The sequence below is a fragment of the Colias croceus genome, chromosome 22 (assembly GCF_905220415.1).
Source record: "Colias croceus chromosome 22, ilColCroc2.1".
NCBI lineage: Eukaryota > Metazoa > Arthropoda > Insecta > Lepidoptera > Pieridae > Colias > Colias croceus.
Window position 1 is genome coordinate 5,105,741 of NC_059558.1, and position 16,112 is coordinate 5,121,852.

General features: G+C 33.0%; 2 protein-coding genes across 5 annotated transcripts in view; one reads left to right on the forward strand and one right to left on the reverse strand.

The window, feature by feature from the left end:
- LOC123701666 (sodium- and chloride-dependent transporter XTRP3) overlaps positions 1-16,112 on the reverse strand; it is a 36,520-nt gene that overhangs the window by 5,956 nt on the left and 14,452 nt on the right. For all 4 annotated transcript variants that reach the window (XM_045649155.1, XM_045649153.1, XM_045649154.1 and 1 more), the window contains exons 3-7: positions 6,023-6,255; positions 5,139-5,369; positions 4,267-4,377; positions 3,708-3,949; positions 338-488 (exon numbers count right to left, since the gene is read on the reverse strand). In XM_045649155.1, coding sequence (XP_045505111.1) covers positions 338-488; positions 3,708-3,949; positions 4,267-4,377; positions 5,139-5,369; positions 6,023-6,255 — 968 coding nt within the window. The remainder of the gene's footprint in view (positions 1-337; positions 489-3,707; positions 3,950-4,266; positions 4,378-5,138; positions 5,370-6,022; positions 6,256-16,112) is intronic.
- LOC123701668 (vitellin-degrading protease-like) lies at positions 8,678-12,277 on the forward strand. Its single transcript, XM_045649157.1, has 5 exons — positions 8,678-8,741; positions 9,265-9,421; positions 10,231-10,492; positions 10,846-10,983; positions 12,045-12,277. Exons 1-5 carry the CDS (start codon positions 8,684-8,686, stop codon positions 12,195-12,197), a joined length of 768 nt encoding a protein of 255 aa, XP_045505113.1. The 5' UTR covers positions 8,678-8,683; the 3' UTR covers positions 12,198-12,277.

Here is a 16,112-nt window from a genome sequence, read left to right on the forward strand (position 1 = left end):
ATTATGCGTACCTAGTAATAAATAGGAGGCTTTTTAAATGCATATCCTCGAAGTAACATTTGACTGTCAAATAAATTTAACCTTTTGAAATGTTGGTCAAAAGCCAGCTTCAAAGAAATAGAATCCTGACTTTCTACTTCTTTCTCCATGAACCTGCTTTTCGACAAATATGGAAAAAATCCTACAAATTATAAACATATTTACCTATTACGGCACAATAATTAGTCGTTAAACATAAAAAGAACGTGTGTGCCAGCACACGTGTCAGAAATCAAACTTCTTAGGGAAAATTCAAAGACAACACATAATAAGATGATAAACAATAGTTAAAACAAACCTCATCTAACTGCCTGCTCATGGTACACCCAGTGAGATTCAGATACGATGTTACATTGTCACTCAGACGAGGGAAGTTCTCTTCGTAGTACTCCTGTGTTGAGTTCAGAGTGAACCCGCCCACATGGTGCAGGGCTAGTACTTTTATCTCCCTGAAAATGTATGGAATATTACCGTTATTGTAATTTATGTGACACATTCGAATCCGCCATTCGCTTCGTCACTCGACGAAACATTCGAGTGTCGACGTGAACCAATGTTCATACATTCGTCTACCCACTGATCACATACAGTTGGTTTAATTAATTATTATCAAAGGAAAAACCGCTCTTAATACAAATACGCGAATATCAAGGTGAATTATATACGTAATATGCATGTTCGTAATTCGCATCGCTACTCGCACGAATGTGTAATTACACCATCATAAATTCAATTTATGTCCTATTTGTGTTCATCTTTGGCTGAAGTGGTTTATAGGTATTTTTATTCGTTTACTTTGTTGAAATGTATTTGACTGGAAAGTCATAAAATAATTACGTCGTAAAAATAAAAAGGATAAAATTGGGAATGGAAAATTTTATGAGATAAATATTGTTAAATGTTTTTTTAGCATGACTTTGATGAATGAGTCAAATTCCTTTTGAAAGTAAAAATATTTTTCCAGACCGGATGGAATATTTTACGATTGAGTATTTTTGTAGAAAGATCAACAGGAAAAGAGTTACAAGAGAAAATCAAGCAACAGGAAACGGTCCACTTTTCATACAATGTAGGACAATTTACTATGCTCGCAGAAAAATCTTATATTATGAGCATAATATTCAGTATCATCATAAACCGTTGTAATATTCAAATTTGTTAACGAAACTAGCTTTTCGCCCGCGGCTTCGCATGCTTTGTCTAAAACCTAAATTATACAAAACCTTCCGCAAGAATCACTATCTTTAAAAACACCGCATCAAAATCCGTTGCTTAGTTTTTAGCATATATGAACAGAGTAAGCGATTTTTTAAATACCATCATAGTATTAAAAAAACGCTTACATCACTACATATAGTGATGCTTGGATGATATTAAAAATATACCGACCGAATTGATAACCTCCTCCTTTTTTTTGAAGTCGGTTAAAAAGAACATAAAAGTTAATTCATATAAATCATATACTGTATATTAAAGTACTATTCATGAACGATAAAGTCAATGCAAAATTAAAATCACGGACATTTATTACGCTGAAACAAGACGTTATTATTAAAGACTATCATTTACTGTCAGCTTGTTGACTCCATGACTCGATGGTTGAATGAGACATTGATCATTTTGATATCAATTTAGATTTGTACTTTGTGTTATCAATATTATTAAACGTGGAGTTAGACAATTGGTTAGTATTTTTATTTCGTTAAATAATTTATTCGAAACGGCGAAAGACGTGGCTTCGAATCCCGCCTCGTTATCTATTTTTTCTATTAGTTAAAAGTTCCAATCTGTGGTTCCAATTTATTTATTCTTTTATTTGTATTAACTATGGCAGATATTGAAAACTTAATTAAATATAGAATGTACGTCACAATGTGAGGTACATTCTATATTCTATTTCTTATCTCTAAAAACGAATGAATTAAATATCGACTCCAAAAGAGTCAGTTAGATACAAACATACAGATGAAGCTATTATAAACGTGTTTAAAAGGAGAGGAAAGTACAAAATTAAAATAAATATACTTTCAGAGTGCTTTTCCCAAATCACTTCCAAAATCAATTTCGACTAAAGGTTTTCGATAGAATTTCATTAAGATGTTTATTGAGGAAAATCCAGAAGCGTTAAGAATTAAGTGATCTTAGAAACATTTTAATTATAACGAAAATGTAAGTAAATGTTGACCCAATTTCTTTTCGGAAAGCCTTACCTACTACTTTTTGTAGAAATGAACCTTTCCGCGTTGAGAGTAAAATTTGCAAGGGCGCGTCATGGCAATACAGTCACGACATGTTCACTTCTGACCACTTCTGACACGTGTGCTCGGCACACACGCGTTTTTTTTTTAATTTATCTTTCTGTTATAAATACTACAGACTACTCACACATATTATCGAGTAAAAAACAATATGTAACATGTTTATGTTTTAACTGTCATTGCATTTTTACTATATTAATAAGTAGATAGTAAAAACTATTCTATATAATTTATCATCTTTTACGTATATTTTTAAATGAAAAATATTTGTTATGATTTGCATTGTGGACGACATAAACCTTGTAATTTATTAGGGGAACGCTTGTTAATTCTAATTTATAAAATTACCTACTATTAACAGCCAGTTAACTGTTTCTACTGAAATGATTTTATTGCAATTATTTGTTAATTGATTGATTGAGATGTATAATTTTAAAGAATATGGAAAAAATAGATTGCGAGGCAGGATTCGAACCCACGTCTTTTTGCCATGCCGGGACAACGCCTAGCCTAGTGCCTTGAAACGTACACGACGTCGAGAGGCTTTTTCTCATTTATAAAGCATTTAAATGCTATAAAACTAAATATTAAAAGTATAATTGCTCTTAGCTCTTAATCCTGTCGGAATCAAACTTGTTTCTGAGATTAACGGATTAGGTAAATGTAAACTGAAAATTTCGTTAAATTGTTAAATGAGGAAAAGCCTCTGTGGTTGAGGAATAAGGATTAACAGTTTAAAGTGTATTCGTCTCAATTTAAGGGAACGTAATGAAATCTTTATAAATTCAAATCGTTTTGGCTGAGTTTCTTATCTATTCTATTCTATTTCAATTAATGAAATGAGGAAATTACGGATTTTAATATCATTAGGTACATAGTATAAAAAAATTCGCTGTCTATCCGTCTCTATGTATGCTTAAATGTTTAAAAATACACAACGGATTTTGATGGAAGTGATTATCGAGGAAAAGAAAGAAAGATAAACAAAAAAAGAGGAAGGTTTTAGAATTAATTTATTAGAATTAAGACAAAGCAGTGCCGCGGCGGTGAAGAGAAATGCTCAAAATATGTAGAAATAAAAGAAATAATCATTCAGTAGATCAAAAAGATACTCTGTAATCGACTTCGGCTAAAACAGTGAATCTTAATTACCCTATTTACATAATATGTAAATGAGTTGATGTTGTTTCAGTATACAGTATACTTAGACATATTCTGTAAATGTTTTTGCCCAAGTTTTATAGCTGCTTATATAAAAAACACATTATTATTAGGTTAGGCAAAGCGAACTGTTTTTGTTATTTTAAAACTTTGGAAATAATACATAGGTATTTAACAACTCTTTTACATTTAAATCGCAACTAATTGTTTTTTAAACTACATAACTTAATTTTCGCCACTATCACTTACTTGCTAATACACTTCTCGACCATAGTAAACGCCTTGAAGCCCAGTATACTAAAGATGACCACAGACGCGTATATAGCAGTCAGTGCATTACACACAGACACCAGTAGCACATCCCGCACACAGTTGTTGTTCGGCGGGTTGTACGAACCGAAGGCGATAAGCGAACCGAACGCGAGACCGAATGAATAGAACACTTGGGTTGCTGCGTCCAGCCATACTGTGGGGTCTAGAAGTTTCTCCAGCTGGAAACAGGGAAAGATATTTAAAGGAGAATTAATTGCGATCTTTCGAAGCTTTATGGCATAAGATTCATAGTATAGAAGTATTTAGGCAAAGGAATTTTTGAGAAACTGAGATACCTACTCTGTTTGGAAATTTTTAAGAGGCTGAAATTGAGATTTATATTTTGTTACAAAACTTTTGTAAAATAATAGTAAAAAATTGCTATTGTGAGTTTAAAATTCAATCTAGACGTTTATCTTATTTTCAATTTTTATATGCGGGAACAGTTATGTTTATTCTGGTGATTTTATGTACCTAAGTATGTACTAAGCCTTACCTTAGGTTTATACATATGGATTATACCATCAGCAGATCCAGGAAGCGTTATTCCACGAACGAAAAATATTGTCAATACTACGTAAGGAAACAGGGATGTGAAGTAGACCACCTGAAATTGTAGATTAATTAAATATTGAGGAGATTGGAAGTTTGACCCGTAGAAATCAATATTATCGTTTGAATTGAAACAATAATAATAGACTATAGCTATCAAAGGTGCTATTTATAAATAACTAACTTCGAAATAATTTATCATTAAGGAAAAGCAATTTTTCTTTATTCAATTACTAGCTTCCGCCCACGACTTTGTACGTGCATCCTCGTTTTTCCCCGTTTCCGCAAGAATTTCGGGAAATCCTTTCTTAGCGGATGCCTACGTCCTAACATCTACCTGCATGCCAAATTTCAGCCCAATACGTCCAGTGGTTTGGGCTGTGCGTTGATAGATCACTATATCAGTCACCTTTGAGTTTTATATATATATAGATAAATTTACACAACGTATTTTTATCGACCTTTTCATTAAAAACTTCAAACATTAATATTATACCCGGTAGGATAGTAGATAGTAGTAGATAGTAATCTACTACTAGACAAATCTCTGTAGCTATAGGTATAAAGATAGTGTCGTGCCTAGGATTATATCATAAGGCAAGCCGTAAAAAAATGGTCACCCATCCAATATATAACTGTGCTAAACCGTTGCTTAACCTCGATTATTTTAATATATTGTTAAATACAGAGTGTCTCAGAAATACAGGGTCTATCATTACTCTAACTTTACCAACAGTACAATACACAATAATAAATAATATAATAAACCAAACAATTTAAAAAACCTACCTTTCCATTGGCCCTTAAAAAACCTACCTTTCCACTGCTCTGAATCCCCTTCATAACAATAAAGAACACGATGATCCAAGCCAGCAAGAGGTACAATACGATCCACCACCTCGGTACACCGGGTTCGTCAATACTAGGCGACGCGTCCAACGCCTCTCGATACCAATAGTATACAGTGGCTGATGCTTTAGAGCATTCCTCTTCTGCTGTTCCGTTGTCGGCTGGACAGTGTGCCCAGGGGAGAGAGTCGGCACTTAACTGAATAAAGAGTTATACTTTTATGGAAAAACACTTCAATAAAAAGGGTATTGATACTTATGAATACTGTTAATGTAAATTTTGATACACATAATGTAACTTACTTAGAATTTGTTACTGACTGTTATGTGTGTTTAATAAATAAAAATAAAAAGTAATGAACAAGGTCGAATCCCGAATCCATTATGATGATAAAAATTCATGACGAAAAATAAAACTCCAAACTCAAAATACCTACTTATTTGAGATAGCTTCTAGATTACGTAATATTTCGAAGCTTTTTAAATGAAGTGTTTTTCAATCTTCTATTGAATAATTCTCTTAATTTAATTATTTTATATTTAATTGAATTGCTATTCACATAAACGATAAAGCTCGCCTTATTTAAAATTCTTTCAGCGTATTATCAACGCCAACACTTGTATTTTATGAGATAAACTTATGAATACATTAATTTATTATAATTAATTAATCTTTTCTTTTAAGCAAGAGCTTCATCAATTTTAATACTATATACGTCTTCTGCAAAATGCCGTTGATATCCATAAACTATATCATGAAATAAAAGTTAAAAGTTCAAGGTTCGTATCTATAACCTAATCGCGTGACAATAAAGCTCACGCGAACTACACAGCAAAACCAATAAAACTTACCCGAATGCTATTAAACAGATAGAAGAACACCCAAGTGATGATAACATTGTAGTACAACGCCACAAACAACGTCACAACACAGCTTGAGATGCCGATACCGCCGAGCCACGGGTGGATAGTGTTCCAGACTCCTAGCGAGCCTAGCCTCATCTTCTGGCCAATCGCCATCTCGATCAAGAAGAGCGGAATGCCCTCCAGGATTAACATGATGAGAAACGGGATTAGGAACGCACCTGTAATTAAAGATAGAGTTGTATTGTTTTCTTGTATAGTTCTATACACATAAAAAACTAGCTGCTCGTCCCGGCTGCGCCCGGGTTGACCTGGGATCAAAACGTCATAAAATATAGCCTATGTTCATCAGGGATAATATAGGGTTCTAATGGTAGGTAAAATAATTTTGTAAACAGTAAAATAGTAGTTTCGGAGTATATTCAATTCAAACAAACAAACAAAAATCAAATCTTTCCTTTTTATAATATTATGGTAGAAAACAAGAGTGTGTGTGCCGAGCACACGTGTCAGAAGTGAAAATTCTTTGGCAAGATTCAAAGGTACAAAACCTCTCTCAACGCGCCTAAAGAAGTTTCACTTCCATTATAAAAATATTAAAATGTATTTTTTACTAAGAAATATTCATAATATTATTTATCGAACACCTTGCAGCGAGCATGTTTGTGGGAAGGCTTACACAAGCTTAAACAAATAATGCGTTTATGAGGCTTTCAGTTTTAGAGACAGGTATCACGATTTTAAACTAGGATAACAGAACTATTTGCAACCATGAGTAAAGGTTAACGTTAAATTATTTTTATTAAAAAAATAACTTTTTTTTTTCCATTTGATTTAAATAATATAAAAATTTAAAACGAAACGAGGTACAATCATATTATTTACATAGTTAATCATAAAATTGGAACTGAAATTAAATTTAGAGTTGTAGTTTTTTATTTTATTTATTTATTTATTTATTACTCTTTAACAAAACTATACATGGGAAACTTATTGCTAACTTATACAAAACAAAACAAGAAAAGTATAGTTTTTTCTTGTGTATTGCAACACACATTTATAAAAAAAGGGACAAACTGAAATTTCAAACATGTTTCAAGATCCAAAAGTCGTAGCACTGTCTACGCCGTAGACGCACTGCGTCGTAGCGAAGAAATCAATACCGGTGTACATAATATTATGTCGCAACAAGTTTAAATATCTTACGTAAATGAAATATTATTTTTTTTTTACAAATTATTTGCCAGAACGTATAAACACCAATATTTGCAACATAATATTTTAAAACAATGTAAGAAAAAACTTAATTTAATTATGAAAAAATACTGTCCAAGTATTTTGTTAAATTTGTAAATGTTGTCTTTTTTATACATATTTTATTTGTTTGCAGTTCGTATAATTATTTTGCATAACATAAATTAATATGCAATGTTAAAGTGTAAAAACAGAAATATAATTGAGCATTTAAAAACCTCGTACAGTTATATAGTGTTCAGTGATTAACATTGGATTAAACTAATTATATAGAACTAGCGATCCGCCCCGGCTTCGCTCGTGGTATATTTCGCAATAAAAGGCATATGTTCTTTCTCAGGGTCTAAAGATTGTCTGTGCCAAATTTCATCAAAATCGGTTGAGAGGTTTAGGCGGGAAAGCGTAACAGACAGACAGAGTTCCTTTCACATTTTTAATATTAGTAGGGATATCGCAATATAGACACGGCTTTTAATATACGCAATATTCGATTAACTTAACTGTATTTTATTACAATTATATTCAAATTAAAATTAATAGCAGGATTACATTAGCACAACTATTGCTTTCAAAATTTATTGAAACCGTAAATTAACCCTCATGAGTTTGTTTGCTTGAACGCGGTAATCTCAGGAACTACTGGCCCGATATGAAAAACTGTTTCAGTGTTAGAATGCTCATTTTTTGAAGGAGGCTGTAGGTATCATCACGCTATAATCAATAATACGGGTAGAACCGCAGAGCATAGCTAGTAATTTACAATAATTAATGACGTAAATGAACGATCATGTATACAGGGTGTCCTACTGTTGGTATACTAAGCTCAAAGGAAGTTATAGTTTTGCATACGCTGAGTTCGTAAAAAATACTTATAAAATTCCAGACGCAGTTTTTTTTTTTCAAATAGATGCATTCTTAAAACTCTATGTGTACACTGTACACCCATAACAAGCAACCCGCCCAACTTTGCTAGCAGCACGTGACCTATCGTTTAAGATTACGTTTTCATAGACAAATTGCTCACATTAGCGAAGCGGTATATGCCGGCTGCGCGAAGCTAGAGAAGAAAACATGGATTTTCAGGAAAAACATAGCAAAATTTTTTTGCTGTAATTTTGTTGTTTAAGTATTTTTTACGTGATCAGTCGCGCTTAGTATACCAATAGTGGGACTTCCTGTATAGTTTTTTTTATGACAATGGATATAATTTACAACCAAAAATTCCTTTCAGGCCTTTAACCAACACGCGCATAAAACAAAATATGCGGCACGCCATACTTGATAATAATAAAAACTATATACGTAAGAATAGTTTACATATCTTTTGAATTATATTGCAAATCATTTAATATAAATATTATAATGTGGACATGATAATTCATTCAATAATCAGTCATGGCAATCTTTGGATTGTTTGGTTTTCTGGTTTTGCTCGAATGCAGAGCAGCGTATGGTGAGTGTTGCCACTACGTAAATACATATGATAATACGTAATTTATGATATTTATTTTTAGTTAACTTCTTTTTTTGAAGTGAAACTTCTTTAGGCGCGTTGAGTGTAAAATTTCAAGGTCACGTTATGGGTATACCATCATGTCATGGAATAAGGCGACGATTTTGGAATTTTTGAATCTTGCCAAAGAAGTTTCACTTCTGACACATGTGTTCCGCACACACGCTCTTTTCTTTTAACATGCTTTTATTAGCTTCACCTATATGTTCGTTTGCTTGTGTGTTTAAATGTAATTGACTCAATTTTGACCCATTTTTAACGGAAAGATTTAATTCTTATTTTGTACACATTTCAAGGATTGGTAAAGATACAATAATTTCATGACATTAGATATAGATAATTAAAACGGGTTTCTTTAGTTTTCTTAAACTAGGTACTTATACTAATTTATTCTAATTTTCCTCGACATCATCATAGTTAATGTTTGTTTTTTTTTCTTGATTTATTTAAAAATTTTGTACAGGATCATTTGAAATAGTAGGCGGTGATCCAATAAGTATAGAGAATGTCCCGTACTTCGCGATATATAAGGTGAAGCACGTGGACCGCGGATGTGGAGCTTCCATCGTCACAAACCAGTTCGTTATATCAGCAGCACATTGTTATTTGAGTTTTGATGGGTATGGTTTATTTTGTAATTATAATTTTTTAATGTTGTTCAAGCTATATTGAGGGAACCATATTTGATAGCGTAAAAGTATGTACGCAAACATAAAGTGCACTCTGCATCAAATAGTATCCATGGCGTAAGAATCTATACTAATATTATAAAGAGGAAAAGTTTGTATGTATGTATGGTTTTCACGCATAAACTACTGGACCGATTTTGATGAAATTTGGCACAGATAATCTTTAGACCCTGAGAAAGAACAAAGGCTACCTTTTATTGCGAAAAATGTACCACGGGCGAAGCCGGGGCGGACTGATAGTGGGAAATAATTTAGATTTTAGCAAGATGTTTAAAGCAGTACATAAAAGCGTACATAGTAATTACAATAACATAGTCTTTCAATCAGTACGGTCCCCCACGACAAGGCAATCGAGGCCGTACCGCCGTAGGTAGTTGGTACGCAAAAATTGGATACACGGTAACAAGGATTATTATATGTTTGCTGTATATCTAAGTAGATACATAGTATCAAACAAATTCACTGTCTGTTCGTCCCTGTCTTTAAAACTACGCAAGCGATATTGATAAGATTTTTTTTAAAGATAGAGTGGTTCGTAAGGAAGATTTTAGTTTAAAATTTGTACAGTGTTCTACAAAGCTGCGGATAGCTAGTTCATAATGAAAGTATAAAGGAATTTTAAAATCCCAACGTGCGACGGTGTTTCCAATGTCGTCTAAGCCGATCAGCATCGGACTCATCTACTTTTTTACACTGGCAATACTTTTAAAATAATACTATAGTTTTTTATTTTTTTCTAGGAATCCAACAGAAGTAATTGTTGGCACAGATAAAATATACGAAGGTGAACACCACGAAATTATGGCATCTTATCCACATCCAAGTTTTATCATGAATAATTTATTGTTTCATCATGTTGATTGTGATGTTGTATTGCTTAAATTGAGTAAGAAGTTAATATTCAATGATAGAGTGCAGCCAATCGCATTAGCTGAACCCAACATGGTTATAGAAGATAACGCGGTATTTGAAACCATGGGTTTTGGTAGGACAAATCCGTATGTAAGTATTTTTGAAGTGAAACTTCTTTATCGGGGTTGGAAAAAAAATTGTGTATAATTTTTTCGTTACGCGTGACATATTTCCGTTACGCGCCATCTTTTTCTAATCCCTACCACGCGTGATTCGACGTATTTCTGTAAAGTTGCATAGTTAATATAGTAAATTATTTTTTGAAAAATTAGGTCATAAAGAAGTTTCACTTCTTACGTGTGTACACTAAGAAGCACACGTGTTCTTACGTGTGTACACTAACCTAACACGCACACATTTTTTTTATGTTGGTACCTATATTTAATATTATATTCAATATATCGTATTCTTCATTGAAATTACAACCAATATTTCGCTTTCAGGATCCAAACTCCTTTTCTAATATTCTCCTCGCAGTCGATGTACCCTACGTCACAGATAGAATATGCGCTAAAACTTATGGAAAGGAGTTGACGAAACACATGATTTGCGCTGGTGAAGAAGGAAAAGATAGCTGCCAGGTAAATATTATCTTAAAATGTTTTGTTTTTGAAAAAAATTTGACCATGAGACGAAATTTAAAGATATCAGCCCAATTGAATCTCTATTCGAAATACGGAGTCAGAAAATGTTCGTATTTACGTAAGAGCAAAAAGAAATCAACAAGTCACCAAAAAGTTTTTTTTTTTAATTAAAAACACAACAGGTCACACTGTTTTGACCCTGGCCATTAATAAAAAATATATAATAAAAAAAATGTAACTACCTATGTTAAGTAGGCAAAACTTGTAATGTGTCCTAGCCCCTAGGCACACCCCGGACACTCCATACAAAATTATCGTTTTGACAGTCACACTGTAGAGACTGCAAATGTGTGTGTTAACGCTTTATGGTTGGCACATTTTTGACTAGCGTAAAAAAAAATTCGCGTTTTTCTGATGAAATACATCCGTAAACAGCACAATATCTAACCATTTTCTACGAAAAACGATGATCACAAATCCAAAATAATAAAATTACTTTAAGTCAATTTGATTAATGTTGTCAATCTTCGTTGCGTATCGTCCCTGTAGAAAAATATGGACCATTTTATGTCTGATCGTGCGGGGTGAGGTAAGTGTTTAATTTTGGCGGGAGGCGGAGAGTGTCCGTTCTGTAGCGTTTAGCTACTATTATGTATTCTGTGCCCTAGGTATAGAGCATACACTTTTTAAATGTAGTTAGAGAAACTAAAAGCGCTTGTGTATGTGGAATGTCTTATGGAATGTGGATCGAATTTTAAACCTTCACCTTATACAATACATAATAAGATTTGTGACGTCGTGAGGCGTAATAAGTACACATTTGCGCTTAGCGTTTTGTACGAGTATCAAAACAAAGGCAAGATTGAAATCGCTTTAAACAATTTTAAAATCACACATACACGTAGCAGTATATTTGGTTTGCAATACCGCCACGTCATGAAGTAAGGCGGTGATTTTGGTATCTTTGAATCTTGCCAATGAAGTTTCACTTCTGACTTGTGCTCGGCACACGCTCTTTTTTCAATAAACTTTTCTTGAAATATAGATTTTTTTTTCAGAACGACAGCGGTGGTCCTCTAGTATACAAAGACAAGCTAATTGGCATAGTTTCCTTCGGCCGTAGCTGCGCTGAGAAAGACACGCCCGGTGTCTATGCTAAAGTGTCAAGTCTGCGTGATTTCATTGACAAAATTATTAAAGAAAACCAGTAGGGTTATTTCAGCGCCACTGAAGTATTCGTAGTGATAGATTCATTTTTAATGAGTATAATGCTCTGTGAAGTATATTTTTTTAAGATTTTATCAAGTGTTTTTTGTCAAATTAAATAAAAATTTAATAAAACAAATTAAATGTCGTTTTATTTTGTGGTTTTTGAATATCACGTAGTAAGTAGCACGTTTCTTTCTTGTTATTTTGATACAACATTCAGCGGGACATTAAATATTAGCTTTTACTTTTCTACTAAAAAAAAAAGTTTTTGCGTTGACACCAGACTTACTTTTACCAAGGCATTTAATAAAGGCAGGCATAATAAGTTCATCATTTTATCAATTTGACCGACGCTCTATTGTCCATCATTAAAAATGATTAGGTACCAATAATACTGCCCAGATAATCAAACTAGACATATCTATATCATATCTATACTTTTATACTAATATTATAAAGAGAAAAGGTTTGTAATTATGTATGTATGTATGTACCTATAGTTATCACGCATAAACTACTAGACCGATTATGATGATATTTGGAACAGACAATCTTTAGACCCTGAGAAAGAACATAGGCTACCTTTTATTGCGAAATATGTACCACGGGCGAAGCCGGGGCTGTAAAAAGTTTTTTTAAACTAACAAAAACAGTGAAACGAGCGGCGCGGCGTCGCGTCGTGGTGTGCGGCTCGTTTTAGCTATGCATGTAAAAATGCTAAAAATATGTGTACCATAGATACCAATGCAATTAAAGTTATTCACGGTCATTCTATAAATATTTTTATTACATTTTTGTGAAATAGTTTTTTGTTTTCGAAATAAAAGGGGCAATATAAATATTTTACTTAATTGTCTATGATGGCTGTGATAGGATTGTTCTGCCTTTTGTTGCTTTTAATTCAATGTAAATCGGAATATGGTATGATTTTTGTAACTTATAATAGATTTTTTTTTTATTTGTTAATAAGTAGGTAGTGGTTATGTTTATGTTAGCTTTAATTAATTATGGGAATAAAAGGATAATAATTTGTTCATGTTTTACATGTTATAAATGTTGTTTTTAAATTTTGAAATTTATATTATTATTTATTATTATTATGGACTTATTCTCTATTACTTGCTTTGATCATTTATTGTTTGCAGGAAATTACGAAATAGTTGGTGGAGACACGATTAAAATTGAAAAAGTTCCCTTTTTCGCTATCTACAAGCCAAAGAAAAATAGACATGGCTGTGGGGCTTTTATCGTCTCTGATCAATTTGTTGTTTCTGCAGCGCACTGTCAATTTATTTTTGAAGAGTACGCATGTATTTTTTTTCCATTTTTATTTTTTTTGCTGTCTCGGTATATTTCATAAAAATCCATACTAATATTTAAGTTATAATAATAAGTTATAACTAAATAATAATTTGAAGAATTTGTTTGTTTGTTTGAACGCGCTAATCTCAGGAACTACTGGTCCAATTTGAAAAATTCTTTCGATGTTAAATAACCCAATTATCGAGGAAGGTTAGAGGCTATATATCATCACCCTAAGACCAACAGGAGCAATGCGGATGAAACCGCGGGGCGCAGCTAGTCACGATATTTAGTGGTCAAATGGGGTGTTAGTTGGTGAGGTCGAGTGTATTTAAAATCATACTTACTTAGCTTAGCTTCTTCCGCTTAACGGACCTACCGAAATCATACTGTGGTATCTATCGGTATTCGGACTATTCGGTTTCTGCGTTTTTAGATAATTTGTGCGGTAAGACGTAATTATTTACGTGTGGAAATTTTCGATGGGCCCTGGAGGGAAAGTATTTGAAATACTGAAATACTGATAGCGAATTTTACTGAAAGGAAACATTCCTTTATTGTTAAAAAGAAATAGAACTGCATTCAAATATTTTGGAAAATTTTACACTGTAGGTAGAAACACACACACACATTTCCACACTCTTTATTGTAGACTACAGTGGTCTATAGTTAAGAGGCGGAAGCCATACTTGGGTGTGGTTTTTTGTCAATTGATTCGGAAGAGATTAAGGAATTAGAATATTTTCACTCATGAAACTGTCTGTAAAGCTATAACGTGAAGGCAAACTTGTGAAATAGTGCCAGGAATCTGGATACATTGTATAATTTAAATAAATCATAATTATATCTAATAATTAATTAACAAGTTACGTAAGTGAATTCATTTTAGAGTTCACTATTGGTCAAATATTTCCATATAGGAAATAAAAAGTACCTACTCACTATCAACATGTACATATAATTTTAACTGTTTTTTAATCCATACTAATATTATAAATGCGAAAGTAACTCTGTCTGTCTGTCTGTTACTCAATCACGCCTTAACTACTGAACCAATTCGCATGAAATTTGGTATAGGGATATTTTGATACCCGAGAAAGGATATAGGATAGGTTTTATCCCGGAAATCCCACGGGAACGGGAACTATGCGGGTTTTTCTTTGTCTGCGCGGGCGATGCCGCGGGTGGAAAGCTAGTCATAAATAAATTCTACTATTAATATTTGTAGTGCAGACACAGAAGTCATTGTTGGGACAGATAAAATAGATAATGGACAGCATTTTGACATCAAAACAGTTTACGTACATCCATATTTTGATGTAGCAACACTTGACAATGACGTCATCGTTCTTCAATTGGTCAAGAAGTTAGTATTCAGTGAAAAAGTACTACCAATAAAATTAGCTGAACCGAATATGCTGGTAAAAGACGGTGCTGAATTCATGGCCATGGGATTTGGATTGACGGACCCGAGAAATGTAAATATGCTTAAAAAAACTATAAAAAAGACGTGTGGCACTCGGGGACTGCCGCGGTAAAGCTATTGCATACAGCATAGCATGCCTTCAAGCCACACCTCCGCCCGTCCCCGTGGGAGCGTAAATTTTTCGTTACGGAATTTCTGGATTCGGTCCCCGCGCTGAAGGCCCGCGATAGAAGCTATGCAATAGCTTAAAAATAAAAAAAAAATATTTTTTGAACACCAATTCGAGTCGATTTTTTAGTGTGCTTATTTGTAGTAGTGAGAATCGAAACTTACGCATTTTCTGAGACATAATGAAATAATTATATTTTTAGGGAAAATCGCAATCAAAGCAGCTTCTTTCTGTGAAAGTACCTTACTTAAATACTACAATATGTAGTAAATATTATCCGAAAAAAATAACGAAGCAAATGATATGCGCTGGTCGAAAAGGAAAAAGTATTTGCGTGGTAAATATAATAATTTAATATTTTCAGCTTAGATTATGTTTTTTTTTATGCGAATAAAATGTTATCAAATTGTGATTCAAGAAAATTCTATCGACAGAATTCATTTATTTTTGGTTTCAAATAATGAGTTTTCTTGTCTCTTTTTCGAATGTAAAAAGTTTTTAAAAGCTACTTTATGAATAAGGAAGCCATACCGTCCCCTTTTCAGGTGAATGTACCTACTAATGAATTTCGGGGTCACAACAATGACCCGATTTCAGGAAATTGATGTTTACGAGTCATAGGGGACATCAAGTTAATTAATTAAATAAAAAATGTACTGGACATAATGGGGAATTTGTCTTAAATTAATAGTTTACTATTTTATAACGTAGAAAAAAATATTAATGGGCTTCAAAATACTCTAGATATTTTTAAAAATGAAATTCAAAACTTTAAAAAAATTTAAGCAGTTCAAACGCCGCCATTGTGCGCGCGCTTTGCGTGACGTCACATGACACGTCCAGTGGGTGTTTACCTTAGTGTTTACTATGGAGTGATGAATACAACGTCGTGTCCGATGACGTCACATTTCATTCGACCAGTGGTGGCGCGTTTTGGAAGTTTGAATTTCGCTCCCTTATTTTGCACTTTTTGAATATTATTTTAGGGGTTTAAATAATAAGTAAATAAAAAAAATCCTT

Bases quoted from the DNA above. Each gene is read 5' to 3' on its own strand.
- LOC123701668 (XM_045649157.1), top strand. From the start codon at position 8,684: ATGGCAATCTTTGGATTGTTTGGTTTTCTGGTTTTGCTCGAATGCAGA. The intron at 8,742-9,264 runs GTGAGTGTTGCC...AATTTTGTACAG, and splicing joins CGAATGCAGAGCAGCGTATG to GATCATTTGAAATAGTAGGC. The intron at 10,493-10,845 runs GTAAGTATTTTT...TTTCGCTTTCAG, and splicing joins TTGGTAGGACAAATCCGTAT to GATCCAAACTCCTTTTCTAA.